The following is a 25745-nucleotide window of genomic DNA, read 5'->3' as shown; positions in this document are numbered from 1 at the left end:
GACTGGTTGTTGTTGTTGCCTTTCCTCTTGCATCTGTTTGTGATGTTGCTTTAGAAATACGTTTGTTTGAGTGTGCGTGTGAGAGTTGGTATAGGAATAAGCATACGTTACCAGTTGGTTTTCGTTATTCTGTAGTGCCGCTTTTACATTGATACTGGCATCTTGCCATTGTTGTAGTTGTTATTAGCATTGTATATCGTTGCTGCTTCGCTGCTTCCGTCACTTCGCGCCTCCATCCACCACCGTCAATGCGATAGATATCCGGGTCGCTGCTATCGTTTTGGTAGTCAGCTCAGTTACAGGCCATTATTTGATTTTGTTTGTTGACGGTCGCGGCGACAACGACGATTTCAGTGTTCACCGATCCCAGCTAAACCAACAAGAAAAATAAAATATTTAGTAGGTATAAAAACGAGTTTTGTTTCGTGGTACGGGTACGATAATTTGCACGCAGGCGTCGCCGTAGCTACAGAAGCAACAAAAATATGTATTGCATTGGCAGCCAACAACAATACAACGATAGCTGTATCGGCACCGCCAGAATGACAGTGGCTATCACAAACCTAGAAGCGGTGGCAGTTAATTGGCATTCGCCTACTTGTAAAGCTTACAAACGCATTGTGGAAGAGTCGCAATAGCCCCGTCGCGAAAGTGGCACCGATCGTTTCAGATTCATTTGCTCTGTTTGTTTGTGTGTGCGTATTGAATAAACCGCGGATGAATCAATGCTTCCTATCCGGTTCCGTTTGCCAGCAAAATCATTGCTGAGTATTAATGTTAATTGCAAGTCATACGCGATTTAGGAACGTCTTAAGAAACAATTGGTAGTCATAGCCTTAGGGTCTGTTGATACTATGAATTTAGATTGAAATCGGATACTCCAATGGCGAATGTGCTAAAAAGTTTAAAAACAAATTTTTAATCGTGTTCAACTCGCAAAAAACCGTTTTTGTTCGTGCAGTGTTTTAAGTTAAATTCTTGTTAAGATTTTCAATCCGAATAAAAACAAAAGTGACCCATGAAAAGAAATGTGATAATGATTTTTCAAACGTGCAAAATCTCTTAAACCGATTGCATTGGTTTTGGCATGTATGGAGTCAACAAATTGTTGTTTTTTACTTACATAAAAGTACAAAAATACATACATATCTATGTGGGAATTTTGAAATTATCCTTTGTGTGGTGTTTTTAACTTGAAAACATAGAGATTGGTGTGACCTTTCTTTTTATTATAATTTGTATTTGTTAAATTTGCCGCCGCTAAAATTAAACAAAATTCGTGGGTTGGAATAGTATGCGAATTTGTTCACAGTGGATTCAACGAATAAAATGGCCGTTGGACCGACGGAGGGTAAACAACCTCCCTCAGAAACATTTTCGCCCACACATCAGATTATAGCACCTAGCCCAATATTGGCTGTGCCGACGCTCGCCTTCTCTGCTGCGCAAGTGGAAATCGTTTGCAAAACATTGGAGGATTCTGGGGACATAGAACGTTTGGCACGCTTCCTCTGGAGTCTGCCGGTGGCCTTGCCGAATATGCATGAAATATTGAATTGTGAAGCCGTACTCAGGGCGCGAGCGGTTGTCGCCTATCATGTCGGAAATTTCAGGTGGGAAACATATATTTAAGTGACAGCTATCATCATTTACCTAATAAAATCTTAGTTCGGGTGAAACCGAACATAAAATACTCAATTGCCCATCTCTGCGGGTTGATATCTTCGCGATCGAAAATATTTCTTGATTTATTTAGTTGAGTTACTTATAGTTTTTTTCTCCAAGTCGGAATCATGTACCCTCAGTTATGCTGGTACGGTAGTCTCAACCGCAAAACATACTGAAATTCGCATTGCTCATCAATCTATCCACCTATTCGCTCGAAGGCTTGCAGTACAGGTTAAGGCGCTTAATCACCTTAGCGTTTTTGGCCGTTTCGTAACAAGCCACGTCATTCGCGATAGCTGACGGTGATTGGGAGCACCGAGGGAGGTCAAGTCTTCCTCCCCCTGCCTCTTCCAATGCAGTGAAGGTCTCCCCCTTTCTAGTTCCAAACTGCTGCTTCGATTTATACCCTTTCCTGGCGTCGTCGTCCATTCGCAAAACATGAAGTTGTCAGCGAAGCCTTTGGACTATTTTTCGCTGCACCTTTCTGCATATCCGCGTAAAGCGCATCTAATCATTATACTCACGTTAGGCATTACGGACAGAACCATAGATCTTACGGAGAATTTTTCACTCCACCACTCCAAGAGCCATTTCATCTCTACATTAGAGCAGCTATGATGAGCGACTTGTAGAGCATGAAGTTTCGATATGAATAATTTTTTTTAAGCCGGATAATCACTTTTATTCGCATAACATGACCTAGCCAGCGTAGCCACTGTGTTTTAGTTCGCTGGACTATGTTGGTCTATGCATAAAGCTCGTACAGCTCATCATTAGATTCTCCTCGGCACTCGCCGACGCCGATGCGTACAGGCCCAAAAACCTTTGAAGAACTTTTTTCTCGAACAATCCCACATTATCTGATGTTGTCGTGGTCCATGATTCTTCACCATATAGAAGGACGAGTACGATAAGTGACTTGTAGAGCATGATTTTCATTTCCTGATAGAGGAGTTTACTTTTCAATTGCCTGCCTGGTCCAAAGTAGCGTTTATTGGCAATACTGATTCCTCGCTATCGCTGTTATTTGTGTGAATGCTGGTTCCAAATAAACGATGTCCTTTACTATTTCAAAATTTTGGCTGCCAAAAGTGCAGTGTTTGCAAAGGCGCAAATGGGCCGACTTTTTGCTCCTTGACAGCAGGTACTTCGTTTTGTCCGCATTCGCCATGAAATCCATCTTTTCCGCTTCTTTTTTGAGTTTGGAGTAAGCAGAAGTTATGGCGCGGGTGTTCAGGGCAGAGTATTGTTCCAGAGCCATTAGATTCTGCAGCTTGTATTATTTTCTACAGCATCAAATTAAAGAAGGGGGGGGGGGGGCACCCTTCCCAATTTCGACTGAGCTGATGGTGTTGCTCGACGTCATTTTGCACGGCCCTATCAGTTTTGCGGGTAAACCGAAATCAGATATAGCGACAAATAGCTATCCTTTTCGTGCTCTCGAAGTCGGCTTTAAAATCGAAGAAGAGCTGATGTATGTCAATTGTTTTTTCGCGGCGTTTCTCCAAGATTTGTAGCATAGTGACAATCTGATAGATGGTGGATTTACCAGGTCTTAAGCTGCTCTGATAAAGTCCAAACAGCCGATTCACGGTGGGCTTCAATCTTTCGCACAAAACGCTTGACAGGACCTTATATGCGATAATAGTCATAGTTTGCAGGATCCGTCTTCTTGTGGACTGGACGAAGAACAATTATATTTCAATCGTCGGCCATGCACTATTCCTACAATATTTTGCAAAGAAGCTGGTGCATGGGACTAACCAACTTCTCCGCAGTATTTGAATACCCCGCAGGCAATCCATCACCGCCCGCTGCCTTCTTGTTTTTTATTTCGGTTATTGCTATTTAAGGGTTGTCTTCTTATCCGAGGCTTGTTCACTCGGAGAAAAAATCGTTCTAAAACGAACGAAACAAGTTAAAAATGAAGAACATTCGTTGACAAAAGTCTGTTAAGTACGTTTTTCTTAACTCGTAACCGATGGGCTTGTTTTAAGAACAGTTTTTCCAAGCACACCGTTATTTTATGACCAGTTTGGTATTGATGTGTGAACCTGCTCATTTCAAGCACTATTTGTGGTTGATTTATGATTTGTCGTTCTCACGCTTCGAGAACGATTTGTGATTGATCATTAGTGGGAGTAGGAAAGTAATTTTATTATATTGAATGACCTGAAAACTGATCAAGGAATAAGCGGATGGAAAATTATATACCCGTATATGTCTGTGCTTATGAAAAATGGGGTTTCCGACTTAAATCTCGGATTTTGAGGACGTATTCGAAATTTCAGGCATGCAGATTTTGTTTACTCGACTAGATCTAAAACTTGAGTTATGTCTCGCAAAGAATATATTTTCAATGTGATATAGTGTTGAAAATAGAGGAACAATTGTCGCATCCGTATCCGTGCTTTAGCTAATAGCGTTTTAAAAAGATATTTCAGATTTCGTAAATCTAATTTTCCCCTTCAGTATCTTAGTTAAAGAATGTAAAATTACCCAATAGCTTTGTTAAGTTTTTTCATATTTTCACAAGCATTAAAAAATTACTTCTATTTCTTGTCGCATCCGAAACGCATTATACATATATGGTCATATATAAATATGTACTTAAATGTTTAAGGTATCCAACAGTTTTATAGAAATAAGCATTCTGGTAGTGCTATCCAAACATAATATCCGGCAGTCCGCTTCTCATGTTCCCTTTTATGTAGGACTTGCCCATATAGAAAAATTAATGCAGTGGTTATCTAAAGCATTACTGTACCTGCATTCTGCATTTTTTCAGTTAATTAGTATGAGGGAATAAAAAAAAATTTTTGCTAAGAAAACTGGGGTTGGTGCTTATTTGATTTAAATTTTTTTCTATGGGTGAAATTTTCTAAAGTATCAAGACTTTTCGATACGTTTTGGTTTTTCCATGATAAAATTAACATTCAGGTGTTCTCATCCCGTTGACGTTTTTCCTTATTCTGACAAGTTCGGCATGCGTAATTTAGAGGGTTGTCTATCATACATAACTGCCTTTGAATTATACTACGATTGGAGTAGATTTTATTATACGTTTAGAAATATAATAACCATGTAAGCCGCTACCAGAATTTTCTAGACATAAACATAAACATAGCTTTGTATTCCCCAAAATATTATAGACAAAATTTTGCAGAAAACTTAATTTTTGAGGAAATTTGTAGGAAAAATTTAGCAATAAAAATTTTGTACTTTTTTAGTACAAGTAAATACTGGCCAATAGAGCTGCCGAAAAAGTGAGGTTATGTTGTTGACATCACCTTTATTATTTCATCATGGGTTTTTTCATGGTTCAACTATATGGTGTGCTCATCTGTATAAAAACAAAACATGTTAGTTCAGATTGTCAAAATCTGCGTGTTGGTGTTATGCGAATGGAATGGAATGAAAACATAAAACTTAGCAGTTTTTGTATGTAGTAGGAAAATGTTGCCAATGTGTTGGTTTCATTTTAAGTTTGCCATCTGAGATGGCCCATCTTCTTTTGACAATCTCATAGACCATGCAATGGCAAAAATAAAATTAGCTGATGAGATGAGCCAACCAACCATATAATTCAGCCATGCTTGTTTTTTTTTTTTTTTTGGTTGACATAAATAAAATGACCAGGTTTCGAACTTTTTTCGAAGTTATAACACTTTCGGTTTCGCTGAACGAGTTAAACTAGTTAAAAAGGTGATAGCGTCGGCCGATTTTGCTCATTTTTAGCCAACTTTTTGCAATCACTTTCACTTTTTGTTAATGTTTTTTAAAATAAAAAAATTTTTTTGGCGAAAGTATTTTGGGTAAACAAATATATTTATAACTTCTCCATGACTTTTTGTCGTTTTGATTTTTTTGTATTTTTACTCGTTTCGTAATTGTTGTCGAAAATAAAAATATGACAACTTTTTAACCGGCACAAGTTTTTCCACTTTTCTTATAAGGCGAAAAGTTTTCTAGGGAATGTTAACTGTTCGGATATACAAATCAATCGAGTACATGATTTTATATTCACGTTGAATAACTCACATGGTTTCAAAATTTTGTCTCCAACTAAACATTTTTTTAAATGTTTCGGTTGGCCAGAAGATGAGAACATTTCAAAAAACTTTAAAAAGTGTAGCTTGGTGTTAATGAATGTTAACATAAAATCATGCAATGGAGTGCTTAGGATTTCTGAACAGTTGAAATACTCTATGAAATTGTTTTGCTTTATAAGAAAAGTGGAAACAACTTGTGTCCGTTAAAAAGTTTTAATTTTTTAATTTTTTCACAGCAACTAATTACGAAGTCAGTAAAAATACTTTAATTTAAAAAAAAAAAATTAACAGAAAGTGATCACAAACAAGTGTGCCAAAAATGAGCAAAATCAACCGACGCTGTCGCGAGTTATAAAGAAAAGTGTAACACATTAAGCAATACCAAAAGTTCAGTAACTTCGAAAAAATAACTCAAATTTCGAAAAATTTTCAAATATGATCTTTTTTATTTACGTCAACCAAATAATTAAAAAAAAAAACAAAAAGTCACCATCGAAAAATCTTGATACACTTCAGCATGATGTAATAGAGCCAGGTGGTGGTCTATATAGTGACAGCTCATTTTGAAAACTCCCATACTAAACGAAGGATGAGAGAAAGGGGAAGAAAAGAAGATTCCCTTTTGTGAAATAGTATTAAATTTAGTACTTTTTTGCATCAAAGCACTAAGTGTATTTTTTTAAATTTTTCATGAAAATATTAATAAAAGTTTATGGCAGTCTCTCCGAATATACTTCAAGTTTGCCATACGACACATTAATTCAAAAACATTAGGTACAAGAAACCTCTGAAGGAAGGATAGTGATATATCTTTAAGTGGCCGGCCTTGCATGTTTTATGCAAACACCGAACTGTATCTGCTAGGGCTACTGAGTTCTCTCTCAGAAACTTTTTATAGCAAAACCAGAGATGCTTCGCTTAGTTTGTGGTCAGAAAGGCTAAATCAATTACAAGAAGAATAAACAGCGCACTGTATGGGGCAACTTAATGAAGACTACACTCCTGCCTTAATGCTGTCGGTTAATTTAAATAGTAGAGTTAGCTGGTCGTAGAATAAACAGCTACTTTTCTGACGTTCTAGAGAGCTCCTTTTCAAGAGTGGCAGTGAGGGACCCAGGCGCTGACGATGAAAATACTAGTGGGGTGCTATAGTTTGCCATGCGTCTGATGGGAGGTAGGTCTGGTAATTTTACCTGAGTAATGAGATACCCGGGTACTCAGGTGTCGGGGATCCAACTGCCCGGGTATTACTCGAGTACCCAAAAAATCAGGCACCCGAACATCACGCAAAATATGTGATCAATGCAGTTTCGACAAATTGTTTGGGCCTTTGTGAATAAAGATAACGGTATCACTGCCCCATTTGAGATTTACTCCTCAGCAATCACCCCCCCCCCCCCCCCCCCCCCCCCCCATTCACCGATTAGGGGGCTTGGAATATACCCGCGGCAGGTTGTGTAGCGCAACCCTTTCAAGGGGTTGCCAGCGCAATATATAGCTTCTCCAACCCAACCTCACCTACCCGTGGCGAATCCTGTTTCTTTAACAGCCAAGGCTCTGGCGACCCCAAGTTCCTCATGGATCTAGGGGGAGGGAGGGCGGAACGGCCCAGAAGCTCATACCAAATCGTTCCCGAGATGGTCGGGCTAGTACCTTAATGGTCCATGTTATCGGAACGTACGGAATCTGCATTCGGCAAAGGACCATCAATATCGATAACACTTCCCAAGGCCTTCGGGAATGTTCTTATCGGTACAAAAACAACAACCCCTAAACTGCCGGGCTAAAAATTAAAGAATGTTTATGTGCCGTAAAGAGTGCACACAACTATGAAACTTTCTAAACCTCATTCACCATCGAATAGCCTGCGTGTAAACTGACCATCAGTATGAAGATGTGTTTAAGGCTTAAACAAGGCAGGTCACTCAGTCATAAACTATTTGAAGGTTTTCTGATGTACCGCATTACAATGTGTAATCTAACACTATTGCCCCCAGACCGAGGTAGATAAGCTTACATTTGGTGTAGGTAAAAGCGCTCCTCTGCCACTATACAACCACTTTTAGTTGTACATATATAACACCACGACTTTAATGCGAGGGCTATCAAAAGTGTACCTGGCCAAATAAAAATATAGCCTCTAGGACGATATCCCAGCTGCATATGCAAGGGTATCAAACCGATAGATCCGTTTTGTAGCATAGTAATCGTGCGCCATGTTTTCAAACGGCAAAAAGTGGAAAACTAGCGATTTTCAATTTCCTTTTCCTTTCGACTATTATATATTACCGGAAGCAGCAAATATAATTGCAATCCATCCAACACTTCTTTACAAAAACCAGTCTTCGGATCTTTACTAGTACTGTCCTACAAAGGAATACACACCGAGATCATGGAGAAATCCTTACAATTTGGCATGCTGTAATGGTATTGTCTTGGTCGTCTGTAAAATATTCTTGTTTTTCGCTCATCGACACTAAGCTCTTCCGCCTATTGTTTTTTTTGCATCTCAACAAATATCTATTCTTGATGTTTTCATCTGCCATTTTTTATTTTTAAACGATGCAGCAGCATTAGAGGTTTACGCCGATCGCTGTATCGGCGGCGGCGGCGTAGGCGGCGCGCCGGCGTACGTCGGTGTTCTTACTTTAAAAAGCTTGATTTTTCTATTAAAAAAATAATATTTAGGAAAGGTTTTGTTTGTATGTATTTAAGGAAATCAACGTGTTGGCCATTTCGGAAAGATTCGGGGTTTTTGCCTCAAGATCTCTCAGACCGTTCAAAAATTTTCAGGAGTAGCTTCTTGCGGAGGGATTGTCCCTCGTACACTTACTCCAGAGAGGCTTCGAACCTAACCCCGGTCTTTGGAATTGGCACTGCTGCGTCTGCTGAAAAGAAATAGAAATACATAAAATAGCCAATAGCCACACTATTGTCTGTATATCTCGTGCAAAGCGTAGTTTCACCTAGGGTTAACTCCTAATAATCATCGCGAACACAATTTCTTTAAATCATTTGTGGCTCCTTGGCGGTCACGCACAAAGGCGACTTATGGTTGCTATTAATGGTCTATTAATACTCATGACTCTCGTAGCACAGGGCGCCTCCAGTGTTTTCGGCTGTTTTAAGAGCTACAATTCCCGATGTGCGAACAATAGTAATCCCTACAACCAGTAGCTACCGCGCCTCCTGACCCTCACACCATATGAAAGTACAGAAGCTATAGGACTGCGACTTCAAACTCATACCTTCGTCGACTACACTTTCCTAGAAGCTCTAGGTGTAGCCCCGAAGACTTTCCAACGGATGATTTTGTCGCGCTATGCTGCCGAGCTACACCAGAGAAACGTCATGAAACGTTAGGGAGTGACTATTCGGCCAAGGATGCCGCCTTCGAAATCTCAATCAATCTAAGTGGAAGTCATTGCGTAATGGGTGAAAATCGTATAATCCTCGGCGCATCTGCATGATTAAAATTTTACAAGGACCCTGGATAAAATTTTTAAAATGTAGACCAAAGTTTGCAGACGTTTGTGTTCACAACATTGATTTCATTAGTCTTCCTTAAATCAAAAAGATATTTTAGAATGCAAGTCGACCGATTTAAAGTTGAAAGATGTTTACTGCTGTTTTCCGGCCTTATGATATAAGAGCTCATTATGGGTGACCGCGTAGCTTCTGTTTTCAGACTTGTTCGAATGTCCACTACGTTAGGGTAGTAGCACACACGGTCATTAGTTCGACTGTCTTCGGAAAGCTTTTGCTTCACCACTCTGAGTGTTCTTGCGAAGGACAAAGCCTCACCTGGTAAATATATGTGCTTATGTATTCATATTTGTAAAAGGAGCCGTAACGTGTATTTGATGTTTAAACTTGGTTGATAGGCTATAATCAATGTAATTCACTCCAAGGAACTAGTTTTGGATAGGGCCGCCAACTTTAGGAAATGTCAAACCGAGAGACTTGGGTGTTGAATGATGAAGTGTGAAAATCAAAATTAACATTTCAGACGCTGTTGTATAATTTCGCAAATAAACAACAGATGTTTGAATGTAAGCCCAAGCGGTTTTTCGAACCCTTCTCAGGCATACATATATCCTCAACTTAAGTATGAGGTAAGAATCATTTCAATGGACTGTTTATGCCCCTAGAACCTACTAAAGGATTTTGCATCACTGATTTCGATTATTCTTTCAGCCAATCGCAATATAATATTTAAAAAAAATATTGGCACCTTTTTTGGGTATTTTTGTTTTTTTTACAACTTGAGGACAATTTGAAAACAATTTGAAACGCCTTGGGTCATTTTATTTGAATTCATTGCTCATTATTAATTTTTTGAAAAAAATATGCAACGTGAGCACATAGATTTATTATATAACTTTTTTTTAGTGTTTTGTTTTAATAACTTGGTGAATTGGGTGATGCAAAGTCCGTGTTAAGCTGACATCGAAAACGCCTGTTTTTTTAAATAACTTTTGAACATTTAGAACGAGTTAAATTTCGCAATTAGTTTCTTATAATTGGCAGTGATGCACATCCGTTGATACCACTTTCGACCATATCCGACCAATTTTCGACATGAACAATAAATGGCATAAACAGTCTTAAACGAATAGAAAATATAGTAACGCGCCGGACGCCGCCGCAGGCGCCGCCGCGCCGATATACTTGACTTTCGGCGGTGGCGTGCGAAAAACGACAATAATCGGCGGCGGCGGCGGCGTTTATCGGCGGCGTATATCTCTAAGCAGCATATTTTCGATCTGAAGCCATATCGACAAGCTCTTTTGCAGAAGTACAATCAGTTAATTAGTGACCGACAATATCCCGACAACGAACAAAAACTTGCACAGAACTCTGACAGAAACCTTAGATTTTTTGCCATTTTCCCTGTTTATGGACTCTTTACTTGTGTCAAAGCGTCCACTATTAATGGTATTTTTGCGGCAGACTGAACTAGGCCTCTTTACGTTTCATCCATGTTGCTTCATAACGAGTTGTTCTTGAAGCGAACTTTCAAAGAACTTGGCGACTTCTTGTATGAAATTGCAAACCATCTCCTTTAATCGTACTTTCGTTGGATTTGGATATGCTGATGTTGAGTTTGTGAGGGAAACAGGCATTTTTATCGTATTTCTTTTCTGTTCGAAATTTGACAGCTTGATGGTACACGCATGCATAGTACAGGTTTACAAGTATGATATGTGTGAGAAGAAAACGATTCCTTTCTCTTTCTAAAACACTGCCGTTTGACACTTCGGACAGTGTCAAACTAGTGTGGAACTCAGTTGAACCTGCGTGGAGCATGCGTTTGACACTGAACGAAGTGTCAAAATTACCTGGGTTACTGTCGTGGAAAGCGACGCAGGGGGAAAAAAAGAAGGAGCGGAATATCAGATATGGGTTGCTGTGATGGTAAATTTTTTTGAACGAATTTAGTATGAAAATGTAATGCACCTTTATGGGTCCTACGGAAAATTATACAAAAGTCTTGAATTGGGGTATCTGAGGACGCGTAGTTATTCCAGCATTAAGAATACAAACACGGGTGCTAAGTTTTTCTACCCGTTCAAAAGTTCTCCGCGAAAAACAGTTTGAAATCGAGGTCGACTGCAATAACCCGTCCAAAAATGTGGAAAGAGAAATTAAAAGACGCGGTTTGTCCTGTTATCAATAGTCCAAAGACGAAAATAAAAATAAAAAAAATAAATGTAAGGCACGGTAACCTCCGAAGAGATCAAAGACCGAGCGTCTCTTCCAATTTGCGTCGTGCTCCTCCTGATTTGCCCTACAAATTGGCCGGGCGGGACCTACATGTTTTACGCCGACTCCGAACGGCATCTGCAAGGCAGATGAGTTTTCACTGAGAGCTTTCCATGGCAGAAATACAGCCGGAGCGCTTACCAAACACTTCCGATAGCTACTCCGCTTAGAAAAATTTTCTTCTAATTAAAAAACCTTATTTCTGAAATTTTGATGTTGCTTTGCCCGGGTGTGAACACAGGGCATATGGTGTGGTAGGCGGAGTACGCTACCATCACACCACGGTGGCCGCCAATGGCGAAAATGTATTCGAATTATTGAAAGCGAAGCAAAAACGCGTCTATTAATACCTCCCCCGACGGTTTTGGTCGTGTTTTAGCAATCGTCCCCGGTAATAAAGTATCACAATTTGTTAAAATAAAATTGTCCAAAACATATGGATTTTAAAGACAGATGTAATTAAGTGCTCGTTTGAAAGTAAATAACGATATTTCTTTGTAATTTTGCAATAAAAATTTTACGCAGTTTTCGTTGGCAGCTACTTCGCTGTACTTCGTAAAACAGTGCCAAATAGCAACAAAAAAAAAAAAAAAACAAGAACAAACATTTTATCAGGTGAGCGTGGCTGTGTATGTGCGTGCTGCTACATATCCTACTTGTAGACCTTTACAATGGACGCATGGGCCCCATTTTAATGTTGACACCATGATGCAAAAAACCAGACAGGTGAAGTCACAATTACAAAATGGTGTCGCATTTGACAATACTGGCCCTCATAAATTAAGTGTTGCTTATTGACTTATTTGCAGCATTGATTTTTTCAGCATCATAAAAAATGCTACATTAATCCCTTTCTGAAATAGGAAGTAAAGTGCAGAAAAATAACGGCCGCGGTCTGTATTTACTTTTGTCGGAATGTTTATTTCCTTTTCCTGGGAGGAAAAGTTTTAATCAACCGAAGTGATTGACTGGATCTTCAGAGTATCACAATGTCCTCAATTAAGGGTCGGTCTCAAGACCCGTCATTTATCTATGTAAACCAAGTGTTGAAGTAGACTCATTAACCAAAAAGAGGTGGCTGGTGTAAAAATATATAGCGGCAGAGCTTTTACACCAATGATGCTTCAGCAAATCAGAGCTTTTAGATTTACACGATGGCAAAAAGAAAACCAGTTTAGCTCATCAGTACTTTATTTTAAACAGCTCTGACGAACCCTGGAAACGTTTCGACAAACATGAATTACTCCTAGCCGTATGATTAAACCCGACAGACATATTTCGACTTTCTCTATCTATCAAACTATCTCTTCCCCGTATAGCCCTCTTACTCTCTCCTCTGCATTTACTAGTTTACTTTAATCGGCTCGTTCAATTTGCCTTTCTCATTCAATTCTCAAGATTACTTTTAATCTCTTTTTATTCTAAATCTTCTTGTTAACCTCTTTTTACTACTTTGTCCTTAGATATCTTCTACCCTTATTCTTAGTTTCATTCCCCTTGTTCTGTTTAATTCTTCGGCTTGCCTCTAACTTCTTCTACATTTTCTTCCATTTCCTCTGTTACATTACTAGAGTAGTAAATAAAATAATTAAAAAAAATGTTTAAGTTAAAAGGTTTTATTGTAAACAATACTTACATGAAGTAATAATAATACTAAAAGCTAGACAATAATTAGGTAGGTCCTAGGTACTAGTCATCACACTCTTCATCAATCTAGGGCGTTGATCAGACAATTAAATAAAAGCGTTGGGCGCGTGAAATTTCTAAAAATGTGAGGCGTAGCATAACCTTATTAAGGTTCAGTTGGGCTTACTTATGACTTTTCAATAAAACCGTTTTACTTAAATATTTTTTTTAAATAATTTTATTTTCAAGTTTTTAGTTTTTATTTAATTGCCTATTATTTCTCATTCTATTTAGTTCATTTAGTGACCCATTATTACAAGGACTCTTTTCTGACAATTTGTTACAATCTAAGTCCTCAATACATAATCCTTCCAAAGACTTTACTCGACACTGCGCCACGTATGCTTGTCGCCCCTCGAACTCCAAAATATTTTGATGTCACTTCTATCGGACTGTATGTAATATTTGTTCCAAATATGAGCCAAATCGCACATCATAGGTCGCTTTCTATTCTTGTATGTATTATGTGTTCCAAATATGACCCAAATCGGACCTCAAATACGATTTTTTTAAATATTTCGTTCCACGCGCCACCTATCGGAATTTTTTTCTTATTATTGCATTGTCATCGAGTTCTGAACTATTTTCCAAGTTTGAAGCTTGTAGCTTATCGGGAAGTTACTTAAATTTCAATTACAACATTCGTGCCGCCCAAACTGCCTGTCAAGTCAACCTAAATAAAACTGTTTAAAAAGTACCAAAATATTACCAAAAATGTTCTCTCTTTACTACTTACTTTAAAATTTATGACCGGGTTATGAGGGCCGTACAGTTTTTGTTGTTTTACTACCCACTTCACCTGTTTAGTTTTATTGCGTCGTGGTTGAGACCCATTTTCTTGTTTTCTTTTGTCCGAGAGCGTTTCCCGTCCTCTACTAAAGTCGTGACACACATTTTGTTAAAACTTTGATCGCAAAGAAAAGCAACAGCTAAGAATTTTGTTTTTTTAATTTTGAAATATTTAAGAAATATAAAGAATTAGAAAGCTTAAAATTTTTCATATTTCCTGCTTACCATGGTATAAGAATGAAGGTAATTCCATTGTCATTATGGGGTTGTAATTATACTCAGCTGAGCAGAGCTCACAGAGTATAATAACTTTGTTCGCATAACGGTAATCCGTAACGGCATAAACTAATCGAGATAGATATAGACTTCTATATATCAAAATGATCTGTGTGAAAAAAGAAATTCATTTAGCCATGTCCGTCCGTCCGTCTGTCCTTCCGCCTATAAACACGATAACTTGAGTAAATTTTGAGGTATCTTGATGAAATTTGGTATGTAGGTTCCTGGGTGCTCATGATGAAATTTGGTAGGCACGTTACTCCTATTACTATATGTGTGCTAAAAATTAGCGAAATCGAACGACGCACACGCCCACTTTTAAAAACAAAATTTTTTTTAAGTCAAATTTTAACAAAAAATTTAATATCTTTACAGTATAAAAGTAAATATGTCAACATTCGACACCAGTAATGATATGGTGCAACAAAATACAAAGATAAAAGAAAATTTCAAAATGGGCGTAACTCCGCCCATTTTCATTTAATTCGTCTAGAATACTTTTAATGCCATAAATCGAACAAAAATTTGCCAATGCTTGTGAAATTTCGTAAGGGCATAGCTTCTATGCCGGTAACTGTTTTCTGTGTAAATGGACGAAATTGGTCGAAGCCACGCCCAGTTTTTATACACAGTCGACCGTCTGTCCTTCCGCTCGGCCGCTAACACGATGACTTGCGCAAAAAACGATATATCTTAACTAAACTTAGTTCACGTACTTATCTGAAGTCATTTTATCTTGGTATAAAATATCGCCGAAATCCGACTATGACCACGCCCACTTTTCCGATATCGAAAATTACGAAAAATGAAAAAAAAAAAAAATGCCATAATTCTGTACCAAATATGAAAAAAGAGATGAAACATGGTAATTGGATTGATTTATTGACGCAAAATATAACTTTAGAAAAAACTTTGTAAAATGGGTGTGACACCTACCATATTAAGTAGAAGAAAATGAAAAAGCTGCAGGGCGAAATCAAAAGCCCTTGGAATCTTGGCAGGAATACTGTTCGTGGTATTACATATATAAATAAATTAGCGGTACCCGACAGAAGATGTTCTGGGTCACCCTGGTCCACCTTTTGGTCGATATCTCGAAAACGCCTTCACATATACAACTACCACCACTCCCTTTTAAAACCCTCATTAATACCTTTATTTGATACCCATATATTACAAACACATTCTAGACTCACCCCTGGTCCACCTTTATGGCGATATCTCGAAAAGGCGTCCACCTATAGAAATAAGGCCCACTCCATCTTAAAATACTCTTTAATACCTTCCATTTGATACACATGTCATACAAACACATTCCGGGTTACCCTAGGTTCACTTTGCTAAATGGTGATTTTCCCTTATTTTGTTTCCAAAGCTCTCAGCTGATTATGTAAAAGTTTTAGAGATCTATATATTTAAAATTAGAACGTACGGGTTAAAGAAGAGGATATTGGCAAATAAAATATTTATTCTGCATTCTCTACTTTTTATTTAAATAAATTTATAAAGTTTTCAAGCTTAATACGGTGTTGATATTTATGATCATTAGAGAGAAGAACGAAACTAAATAAAAAACAGTTCCTGTCGTATCGGGATACAAACAATATTGGCCCAGATATATGCCAATTTCACGAAGCCTCAATACTTAGCTTCGGGGTATATGAGAAGACACCAGTATAAATCTAGGCGATTGTGTTGGGGAGCAGTGTAGGCAGACTTTAAGGCCTACCTGCAGAAAGGAAAGTTAGCTTTTTTTCTGAGTTCAAGGTTACGAGATGTAAATATAAAATCACCTTGCTCAATGATATTTTTAAAGGTTTGAGAACTTCTAGCAATTGAGGCCATTTACCTCTACTATCTGGGCAATGACTGTGTTGATGGTTGTTGATTACGGCGATAGGGTAGATGTCGGTCATAATATAGTTCATCTTGGCTAGCAGGGTTTCACGGGTGCCAGAAGTCTAGCAAGTGTCCCATGATATACTTGACTTTTTGGTAAGAATCCGCTTTCTGGATACCTAGCTGTTTCAACAAAAGCTTGGCCATCTTATCGAGCTCTAATGCTTCGGAGGTTCCCGATGATATATTTCCTCTATTCGCAATATACATACATATTAGAGATATACGCCGCCGACAAACGCCGCCGCCGCCACCGAATGTCAAAAATATCGGCGCGGCGGCGGCAGCGGCGGCGTCCGGCGCGTTACTATATTTTCTACTCGTTTAAGACTGTTTAGGCCATTTATTGTTCATGTCGAATATTGGTCGGACATGGTCAAAAGTGGTATCAACGGATGCGCATGTTGTTGTTGTTGTAGCGATAAGGACACTCCCCGAAGGCCTTGGGGAGTGTTATCGATGTTGATGGTCCTTTGCCGGATGCAGATCCGGCACGTTCCGGTACCAAGCCCGACCATCTCGGGAACGATTTGTTATATAACCACATGCGACCTTTTTGGCCATCCCGCCCTCCTTACCCCTAGATCCACGAGGAGTTCGGGGTTGCCAGAGCCTCGGCTGTTAATGAAACAGGATTCGCCACGGATAGGTGAGGTTGACAATTGAGTTTGGAGAAGCTATATATTGCCTTGGCAAACTGAAATTGTTGCGCTACACAACCCCTTGAATCTGGTATTTTAGTCCCCTCTTACGACAGGCATACCTACCGCGGATATATTCTGACCCCCTAATCCGCTGGGGGATGCGCATCACTGCCAGTTATAAGAAAGTAATTGCGAAATTTAACTCTTTCTAACTGTTCAAAAGTTATGTAAAAAAACACGGACTTTGCATCACCCAAATCACCAAGTTATTAAAACAAAACACTAAAAGAAAAGTTTTATAATAAATTTATATGCTCACTTTGCATATATTTTTTTTAAATTAATAATGATCAATGAATTCAAATAAAATTACCCTAGGCGAACATGTTCTCAAATTGTCCTCAAGTTGTTAAAAAAAGCAAATTATCGAAAAAAGTGCCGATTTTTAAAAAAAATTTACATTGCCATTGGTTGAAAGAATAGCGAGATCAGTGATGCAAAATCCTTTAGTAGGTTCTAGAGGCATAAACACTCCTTTGAAATGATTCTTACCTCATACTCAAGTTGAAGATATATGATAAGGCTTTGAAAAATCACTTGAGCTTACATTCAAAGATCTGTTGTTTATTTGCGAAACTACAATAGCGTCTGAAATGTTAATTTTGATTTTCGCACTTAATCCTTCAACACCCAAGTATCCCGGTTTGACATTTCGTAAAGTTGGCGGCCCTATCCCCAACCAGTCCCTTGGAGTGACTCACATTGATTATAGTCTATCAACCAAGTTTAAATATCACCGACACGTTATGGCTCCTTTTACAAATGTGAATACGGGGGCCCATATATTTACCAAGTGAGGCTCTGTCCTTCGCAAGAACACTTAAAGTGGCGAAGCAAAAGCTTTCTCAAAATAGTCGAACTAATTACCGTGTGTGCTACTATCCTAACGTAGTGAACAGTCGAACTAGTCTGAAAACTGAAGCTAAGCGATCATCCATAGTGAGCTCTTATATCATAAGGCCGGAAAACAGCAGTTAACATCTTTCAACTTAAAATCCTTCGATTTTCATTCTAAAATATCGTTTAAATCAATGTTGTGAACGCAAACGTCTTCAAACTTTGGTCTGAATTTTAAAAATTTTATCCAGGGTCCTTGTAAAATTTTAATTATGTAGATGCGCCGAGGATTATACGATTTTCACCCATGAGTTACGCAATGACATCCGAATAGTCACTCCCTAACGTTTCAAGGCCTTTCTCTGGTGTAGCTCGGCAGCATAGCACGACAAAAACATCCGTTAGAAAGTGTCCGGAGCTACACCTAGAGCTTCTAGGAAAGTGACATCGACGAAGGTACATATGAGTTCGAAGTCGCTGTCCTATAGCTTCTGTGCTGGCATATGGTGTGTGGGTCGGAAGGTGTGGTAGCGACTGGTGGTCGGGATTGCTACTGTTCGCACATCGGGATTTGTAGGTGGACAAAACCTTTCCTAAATATTATTTTTTTAAATAGAAAAATCAAGCGTTTTTTAAGTAAGAATACCGGCGTACGCCGGCGCGCCGCTCACGCCGCCGCCGCCGATATATAATAGAGCCTTCCGGAAGAGAACATAGGAAACTACTTTACTCAGTTGTAATGTTTCGACATTGTATATATTTTTTTCCTTAACATATATAAGTCATTGTTAAGTCTAGAAAGTAATATATAATAAATACTAATTATCTTAATTTTTAATAAAGATCGTCATCATCTTCGTCTGAGTCACTTTCGGAACTATTGTCGCCATCTTCATTGCTGTAGTTGTCCATAATTATCAAATTTTGTGCCTCTATCGGCAATTTCTTTATTTTTTTTTAGGTAGTTTTCGCATACTTGATATAAATGGATGGAGATCAAAAGTCTTTTGAATATATCTTCATTTGTCTCTTTTCTGCCACATTTTCGAGAAAAATTGTCTCTATAGTTTTTAAAATCTTTGTTTCTTGCCTCGAGGGGTTCTTCTGACAATTGACCGATAGGTAACAAAGCGTCCATGAATAAAATATTTGTGGAGTGTGGGAGGCATTTTGTACCAGGGGTAACACTTAACAAAATACCTTGCCGTACTTTGAGCGTAATCGCGAAACTAGTCCACCTTAATTTGACGACCACTAGAAGCAACTGCAATAATTGTATGCATCATTTTCATTAGCCCCAGGTCAAGTTTTGTTATAATTGCTGACATTTTACTATTTTGGAAGAAACGCCTAGCAGTATTGCCATCATTGGTGGACCCGAAAACGGGCTTTGGTTGGCCAACGATTAATCCCATTTTCTCTTTAAACTCCTTTTGAATGCGTGCTTTGCTTTGAGAAACTAACAGATTTTCATCATCCGAACGTGCTTGCCATTTTTTTATTGGAAGTTTATAAGAAACATGCAGCAAACATTCAAAAAACCGAATCCAACCGTGAAGTATGGAAAGACCAAATTGTAGGTTTTCTGTTTTTACAGCCCGTTTTATCATATTGTCGATTTCATTGAATTCTTTATAGGTTGCGCCACATAAGTAACATTTTTGCGTGGCTGTTGTTTCGGTTAAGGCGTTGCATACTTTTCCATCAACCATAGTCAAAATCAAATCGTGCTTAATTTTTAAATATTTATCATTATGAAACACAACCGAATGAAAAAGACCTTGTATTTCCCTATGAATTCTATCTTTTTCATTTTGAGAAACATCTGATGACTCTTTAATAAATTCTATTTTTAATGGTCTACAAAATCTAGTAGATGCAGGTCTAGGATTTTGCCAGATAACTTTGCTTCGACAAGTTAGCCTTAGTGGAACAAGACAGGTAATAAAAACTTATTAATCGCATGCATCTGGCTCGAGGCACCTTTGCTTATAGGATGCATGGCCAGAGCTTCCATCGAACCCCCATTTAGAGCACAGACAAAGTCGCGACATTTCCTCTTCGTTTAATGTTTCAATCATTTTTTGGCTTACCAAAATCAAACGCTGTACAGTATGATCTAAAAGTGCTTGCAAGCTCACTTGTGCTGAAGTTTCGCTTATTTGAATACACTCATTGTTAGGATAACATTTTTGTTTTGCAGACTGCACATAAGTATAGCTAGGATATCTTTCTGGACAAGATTTACTTATAATATTGTATTGTTGTCGAGATAACTTAGTTTCAACTAAAATTGATAGCGCTTCTTCTTTAGACATTTGTGTTGAATGTGTGGTTGTTTTCGCAGCAAATTGGCGATATTTTGTTGCTCTCGAAGGTGAGCTAATTATTTCCTTGACAACTTTAGATGCATCAATCTTTCCTGCAGATCTTAAGGTCATTTGAGTAGCATAAGCTAATACAGACAAGGGCGTTTCGTCTCTTAAAACTCGGACTCTCCTTTGCTTCGTTTTATCACACGATTCATCAAATGAGACTTATTTCCGACCACGTTTACTTTGCCTTGAATGCAAAAAACCTATTGAGGATTCAAGCCAACTTTTGTTTACTTTCAAAAAACGATCTTCGTGTCTAAAGGACCTGTTCCAACGAATTGTGAACTCAGAGATGAAATGTCTTAGCTTATCATTGAACTCAATTACATTTTCATCTGATGGCCTCACCGCGCTCTTTAACTTTTTCACATAAAAAGTTAAATTTATCTGTAAATTGATCGCAGCCAGCAGGGCATTTTTTAAGGATTTTTCACTAGGTGGCCAAAAGAAAAATATCTCCTCGACATGACTGACCATACCGGTCAGCTTTTGAATATTGCCATTTTTGGTCAAAAAAAAAACATGCTGTGGCAACCGTGGTTGTGACTCACTCATACCAAAACATTTGCAATAAAACAAGTGATCCCAGGAATAGTTATTTTTCATATCCAACTTATTACATACTTGGCCAAAATTTTTTTATTATATGCTGACAAAAAACCCTCGAGCACGTGCAGAATTTGTAGAATTTATATATGTCACGGAAGTCGTGAGTACCTATGTTCTTTTCCATATAAATCCTCATTGATAGTATATTTGATGAACTATCATTAGAGTTGGGATTCTACCGGGTATTTACCATTTTTATGGGTAAATACCGGGAAAATACCCGGAATATTCCTTTTTTGTATCTTTTTTTGCGTATTTAAAAATCGTTTGAATCGAGGCTGCTTGGAATTACAATTCAGCAATTAAATTTATACGCCATTTGAAATTAAAAAAATTTCGTTTTTATTTTAAACAAACAACCCAGCAAACACTCGGAGTCAACAATTAGTCTGAAAGGAGTCCAAACTTTGAATCGTTTGCACTCGTTATGAACTCATTTAGGAACCTGAAGCGAATGCTATATGCTTATATTTTGCCTCTAACATAAGTCTTATACAGACCTTCTTCCGATATCATATATGAGCCTTATTGGCGTCATATACTGCTAATTTTGAGCCTTTTAATGACACTACTTCAGGGCTTTTAGGAAGAATTTTTGACATATATCCGAAGCGGAAAACATAGGGGAGTATGTGATAAAACTCACATGAGGATAAGATAGAAATGAAATAAGTATTAGTTGAGTTAATTATTTATTTAGAATAAATTGTCGCAGAAAAATTTCAGAGTTTTTTTCCGGAGCTGCCTAGTTTACTAATTCTAATATTTTTCGTTTGTTTATAATTTCATCAAATCGGAGTCATAAAAGACTCTAAGGTGATAGCATTTTTGAAGCTTTTGAACCATATTAAACTCCAGAACTGTAAGAGAATATTTATAAGGGACACATATTTACCCAAACAAACAGGCTCACGGCGCTCATAATTTAAGAATCCGAAACGAATCCAAAATAAGTGGGCAATATAGGAATCAGAAAAGCGTCGAAACGCGTAAGAGGGTAAAAGAAAATTTAATTTTTGCCTTTTATTTAACGGCCTAAAAGCTCCTAATCTTGCATGCAAAAATTATCATTTATCAACTATTTATGTTCGTCACAGCGAGTTTGGAACAAATTTTGAAACTTTGTTACGATCACTGTTCATTTTAATACAAAATGAATTACATTTGTACATTATTTTTACCCTTCCTATTCTTTTATTGTATAATAGGCCGGGTCGATTTATGGGGAGGCAAAAAAATCGCCCATTGATCTGTGAAAATCATATTCTAGGGATCAAAATAAGAAACTTTGCCGAAGGAACCATACCTCTAAAACGAATTCTGATGCCCCCCCTTTGGGTCGAACTTGCAAATTTTGAAAAATCCCACTTTGAAATGCCTATGTTTTTTTTTTCTTTTTGGAGTTTATTTTTCTCTTTAGAAATTTATTTAGTCAGAATATATGTAAATGAAAAAATGAATTTCACTTAGTAATAGAAAAGAAATTAAAAAATTATTAGAAATTAGCGTTTTTACAACCCTTTTAAAAGCAAGGCATCACTGTGATGCATTTGCATGTCGTAAACATAGTTGTGTGGGTTTTTTATTCAACCGTTTTAAAAAATGAAGGTATCACTGTGACACAATTGCAGATCGTAAAATTACTTGTGTTGTTGTTTTTAAGCCACCACAAGACACAGCAGGTAGAATTAAAATTGCCCCTACCCAAAAGTTCGACCCAAAGGGGGGGACATCAGAATTCGTTTTAGAGGTATGGTTCCTTCGTCAAAGTTCCTTATTTTGATCCCTAGAATACGATTTTCACAGAGCAATGAGCGATTTTTAAATCGACCCTCCCTATTGTATAAGCATCTTTTTTAGGCTCAAATGAGTTACGTTAATAGGCTCATATAGGACGACCATTGCAAGAAGGAAATACATTGGTTTCGGCCTCCCAAATGAGCACATACCGGCTGTAAAGGCTCCAATTTAGATATTTTTCCGACTCTTTTTCGACTCAAAATGTTTACTGGGTAAACTTAAATATTTGCAACGGCATGCATTATTGGCTAAATATTTTTGAAAAACGCTGGATTACAGATTAAAACTAATTCAACCGATAGCATAATGGATAACTACCCACCAATATAGGACAAATTGGATACATTTTGGAATGAATTTGTGTGTTGGTTTCCCATATTTTCCAAAAGATTATTTTTACCCTTAAAAATAAATAAATAAATGTAAGGCGCGATAACCTCCGAAGAGATCTAAGGCCGAGCTTCTCTTCCAATTTGCGTCGTGCTCCTCTTGATTTTCCCTACAAATTGGCCGGACGGGACCTACATGATTTTATGCCGACCCCGAACGGCATCTGCAAGGCAGATGAGTTTTCACTGAGAGCTTTTCATGGCAGAAATACACCCGGAGCGCTTGCCAAACACTGCCGAGGGGCGACCCCGCTTAGAGAAAATTTCTTCTAATTGAAAAACCTTATTTCTAAAATGTTTGATGTTGCTTTGCCCGGGTTTGAACCCAGGGCATCCGGTGTGGTAGGCGGAGCACGCTACCATCACACCACGGTGGCCGTCGTGGGTATTTATTTTGGGTAAATATTTGGGACTTTACCCATTTTTACCATGTATAACCAATTTACCGTGTATTTACCATTTGGGTATTTACCCCTTTCCCATCTCTAACTATCATTCATTCGTTGATAAATTTCTTCGATTAGTACCAAAAACTTCATTAGAATTAGCAAGTTATATATTTTTTGACATTTTGGGGAAATCATGTATGTTCAGAAAATTTCTGACATTATTTCAGTTAGGTGTTGTTCACGCATTTTCGAAATTTAGTTGTGGCCAGATTATGATTACTACGTGGCCACGGCGGACTACTACGTGGCCATTTGGCCACGTTCGTATTACTTAAAAAATGCCCTGGCAGCCAGAGTTTTTCATTATATTATAGAGGCTTTGACGTGTAACCCAAATAGTATTTGAACTCGTTCCTATAAAAAAAAATAAACATATTTAGGCCTATCACTGTTATTATTTCTATTCAGTACGCATGAAATTTACTATAAGTGCTGGACTCGACTCGATATTTTGGAGAACCGATCTATGCAATGAAGATGGTCTGCTCCGACCCACCAAGGTTGTTTTTATGCATCGATTATTCTTTTCTCAAAAAAATATCGATTATATCGAGAGAAAATCGAATCGAGTCCAGCTTTAATTTACAAAAAAAAATAGTAGGTAACACAATAAACAATAACAAGAATCACAATTAACACAAAAATATGCAATGTCAATCTTTATGGTTTCACATACACCCTATACATTATTTGACAGCTGAATAACAAAATTTTAACCTATTATAAATAAAATTGTTAAATTTAGATATAGTTTTATAAATCTGCGTACAAATGTATATACATTTATATGTAAATTATTACATTTCGTCATTGAAACAAAAAAGGATTTAGCTCACTTTTAAAAATATACTTATGTAAATTCCTCATAGTTATGCCATATGTAAGGGAATAAGCACTAATCGAGCAACCATTAAAAACAACAACAATGTTGACTTCTATTTTGTTTGGTTTATAATTTGCACTTGTAATATTTTATTCCCTATCGAGAATTTCTATATATTTCAACCTATGTGAGGTTATATCATATAAATCGATATTCTGTAAAAGTGCGCAGCAATAGCGCAGCTTTTTTTTTACAGAATGAAACTATGATTGTCAAGGTATTTTTAAATGAAATCAATTTTGCTCGATCCTAGTTGCATCACAACTATATGTATACATATATAGCCAAAAAACACGTTTTTTACACTTTATGAAAAAAATTAATTAAAATACTTAGAAACGTACAAATAAAATTACAAGATCACTTTTTATTGCCTGAACAAGAAGGTTTATTTTACCTGAACAAGAAGGTTCCATTGGTCTTTTTGATTTATTTAAAAACAAAAGCTATAAACACTTTGAAAAATGCAAAGTTTATTTCACGTTTATCGCACTGCGCGCACAAAAAGGAAAAAGTGTCAAATTTGAGAGCACATTGCAAGAAAACGGTACATTTCTGGACAAATATATATTTACATCGTAATGCAGAATTTTATTTACTTTTATTCGGTACTAAAAGAATTTATGCCTTGCGAAATGAAATTTTTGAATTAAACTTCAAAATGGCCATCAATTACCCCACTGTGCGCCGCCGCCGCCGATAATGTGATCGGCATAAACCTCTAATACATATGTCCTGGCGAAATAAACAATTGATAATTTGTATATATTACCAATTTTTTCGGCAAAATTCCCAATTTTCATGCGTCCCAAAATTTTACTCTAAATTCCGGGACTAATCCCCCGATCTCCGGCTATCGTGAAAGACGAAAGCATTGGAATCCTTGGTATAAGCATGTGTGTTTATAATCGTGTATGTCAGTATTAAATTACCTAACCTCATCCTAGTAGCAATCACCAACATATTGTTTTCCAAATATGCGTCTTTTTGAATTTGGCAAACCCTGCTCAAATGCCATATTGAAAGGAATCGGACTGTATGTAAGCAGGCACATTTTTGCACACAGCTGGAATGACATTTGATACCTACATAGAAGCATCAGCAGGAGCTGTGCAATATGCTAAACTACATTATTCACTAACTTAACTCGAATAAACAACGAAATGAGCGAAATGCGAATAATAAGAATATAATGGATTTAAATTAATAAACAATGCCCCATTAATTTACTAATTAAGATTCTTTAGAGGATTGCTTAGTGAAGGGAAATCTCTGAATTCGTGTACCTAAGCTTTCTTGGTTGACAATAACGACAACAATATTATGCATCGTAACAATGAAGAACAACAATTGTGATGAGTGGGATCTAATAACCGATCATATGCTTTATTATAATCTTTTTTTTTTGTTGTAGATGAATATTCTCATAGCCTAGGATGTTCTGTTGGGATTATTAACATAAACATGCCTATGTAAATATGTACATCATACTTACGTACGTATATGAATAGTAAGTAAATAAAACCAGCCACTAAACGGAAGTGGCTTGGACTCATTGTT

General features: G+C 37.4%; 1 protein-coding gene across 1 annotated transcript in view; it reads left to right on the top strand.

The window, feature by feature from the left end:
- Window positions 1-372: 372 nt before the first annotated feature.
- Window positions 373-25745, top strand: part of Optix (optix) — a 112038-nt gene continuing 86665 nt past the window's right edge. Inside the window, exon 1 of the mRNA XM_067773781.1 lies at window positions 373-1613. Coding sequence (XP_067629882.1) covers window positions 1330-1613 — 284 coding nt within the window. The 5' untranslated portion in view covers window positions 373-1329. The remainder of the gene's footprint in view (window positions 1614-25745) is intronic.

Source organism: Eurosta solidaginis, chromosome 3 (assembly GCF_040869045.1).
Source record: "Eurosta solidaginis isolate ZX-2024a chromosome 3, ASM4086904v1, whole genome shotgun sequence".
NCBI lineage: Eukaryota > Metazoa > Arthropoda > Insecta > Diptera > Tephritidae > Eurosta > Eurosta solidaginis.
This window is presented reverse-complemented; position numbering and strand designations above follow the sequence as displayed.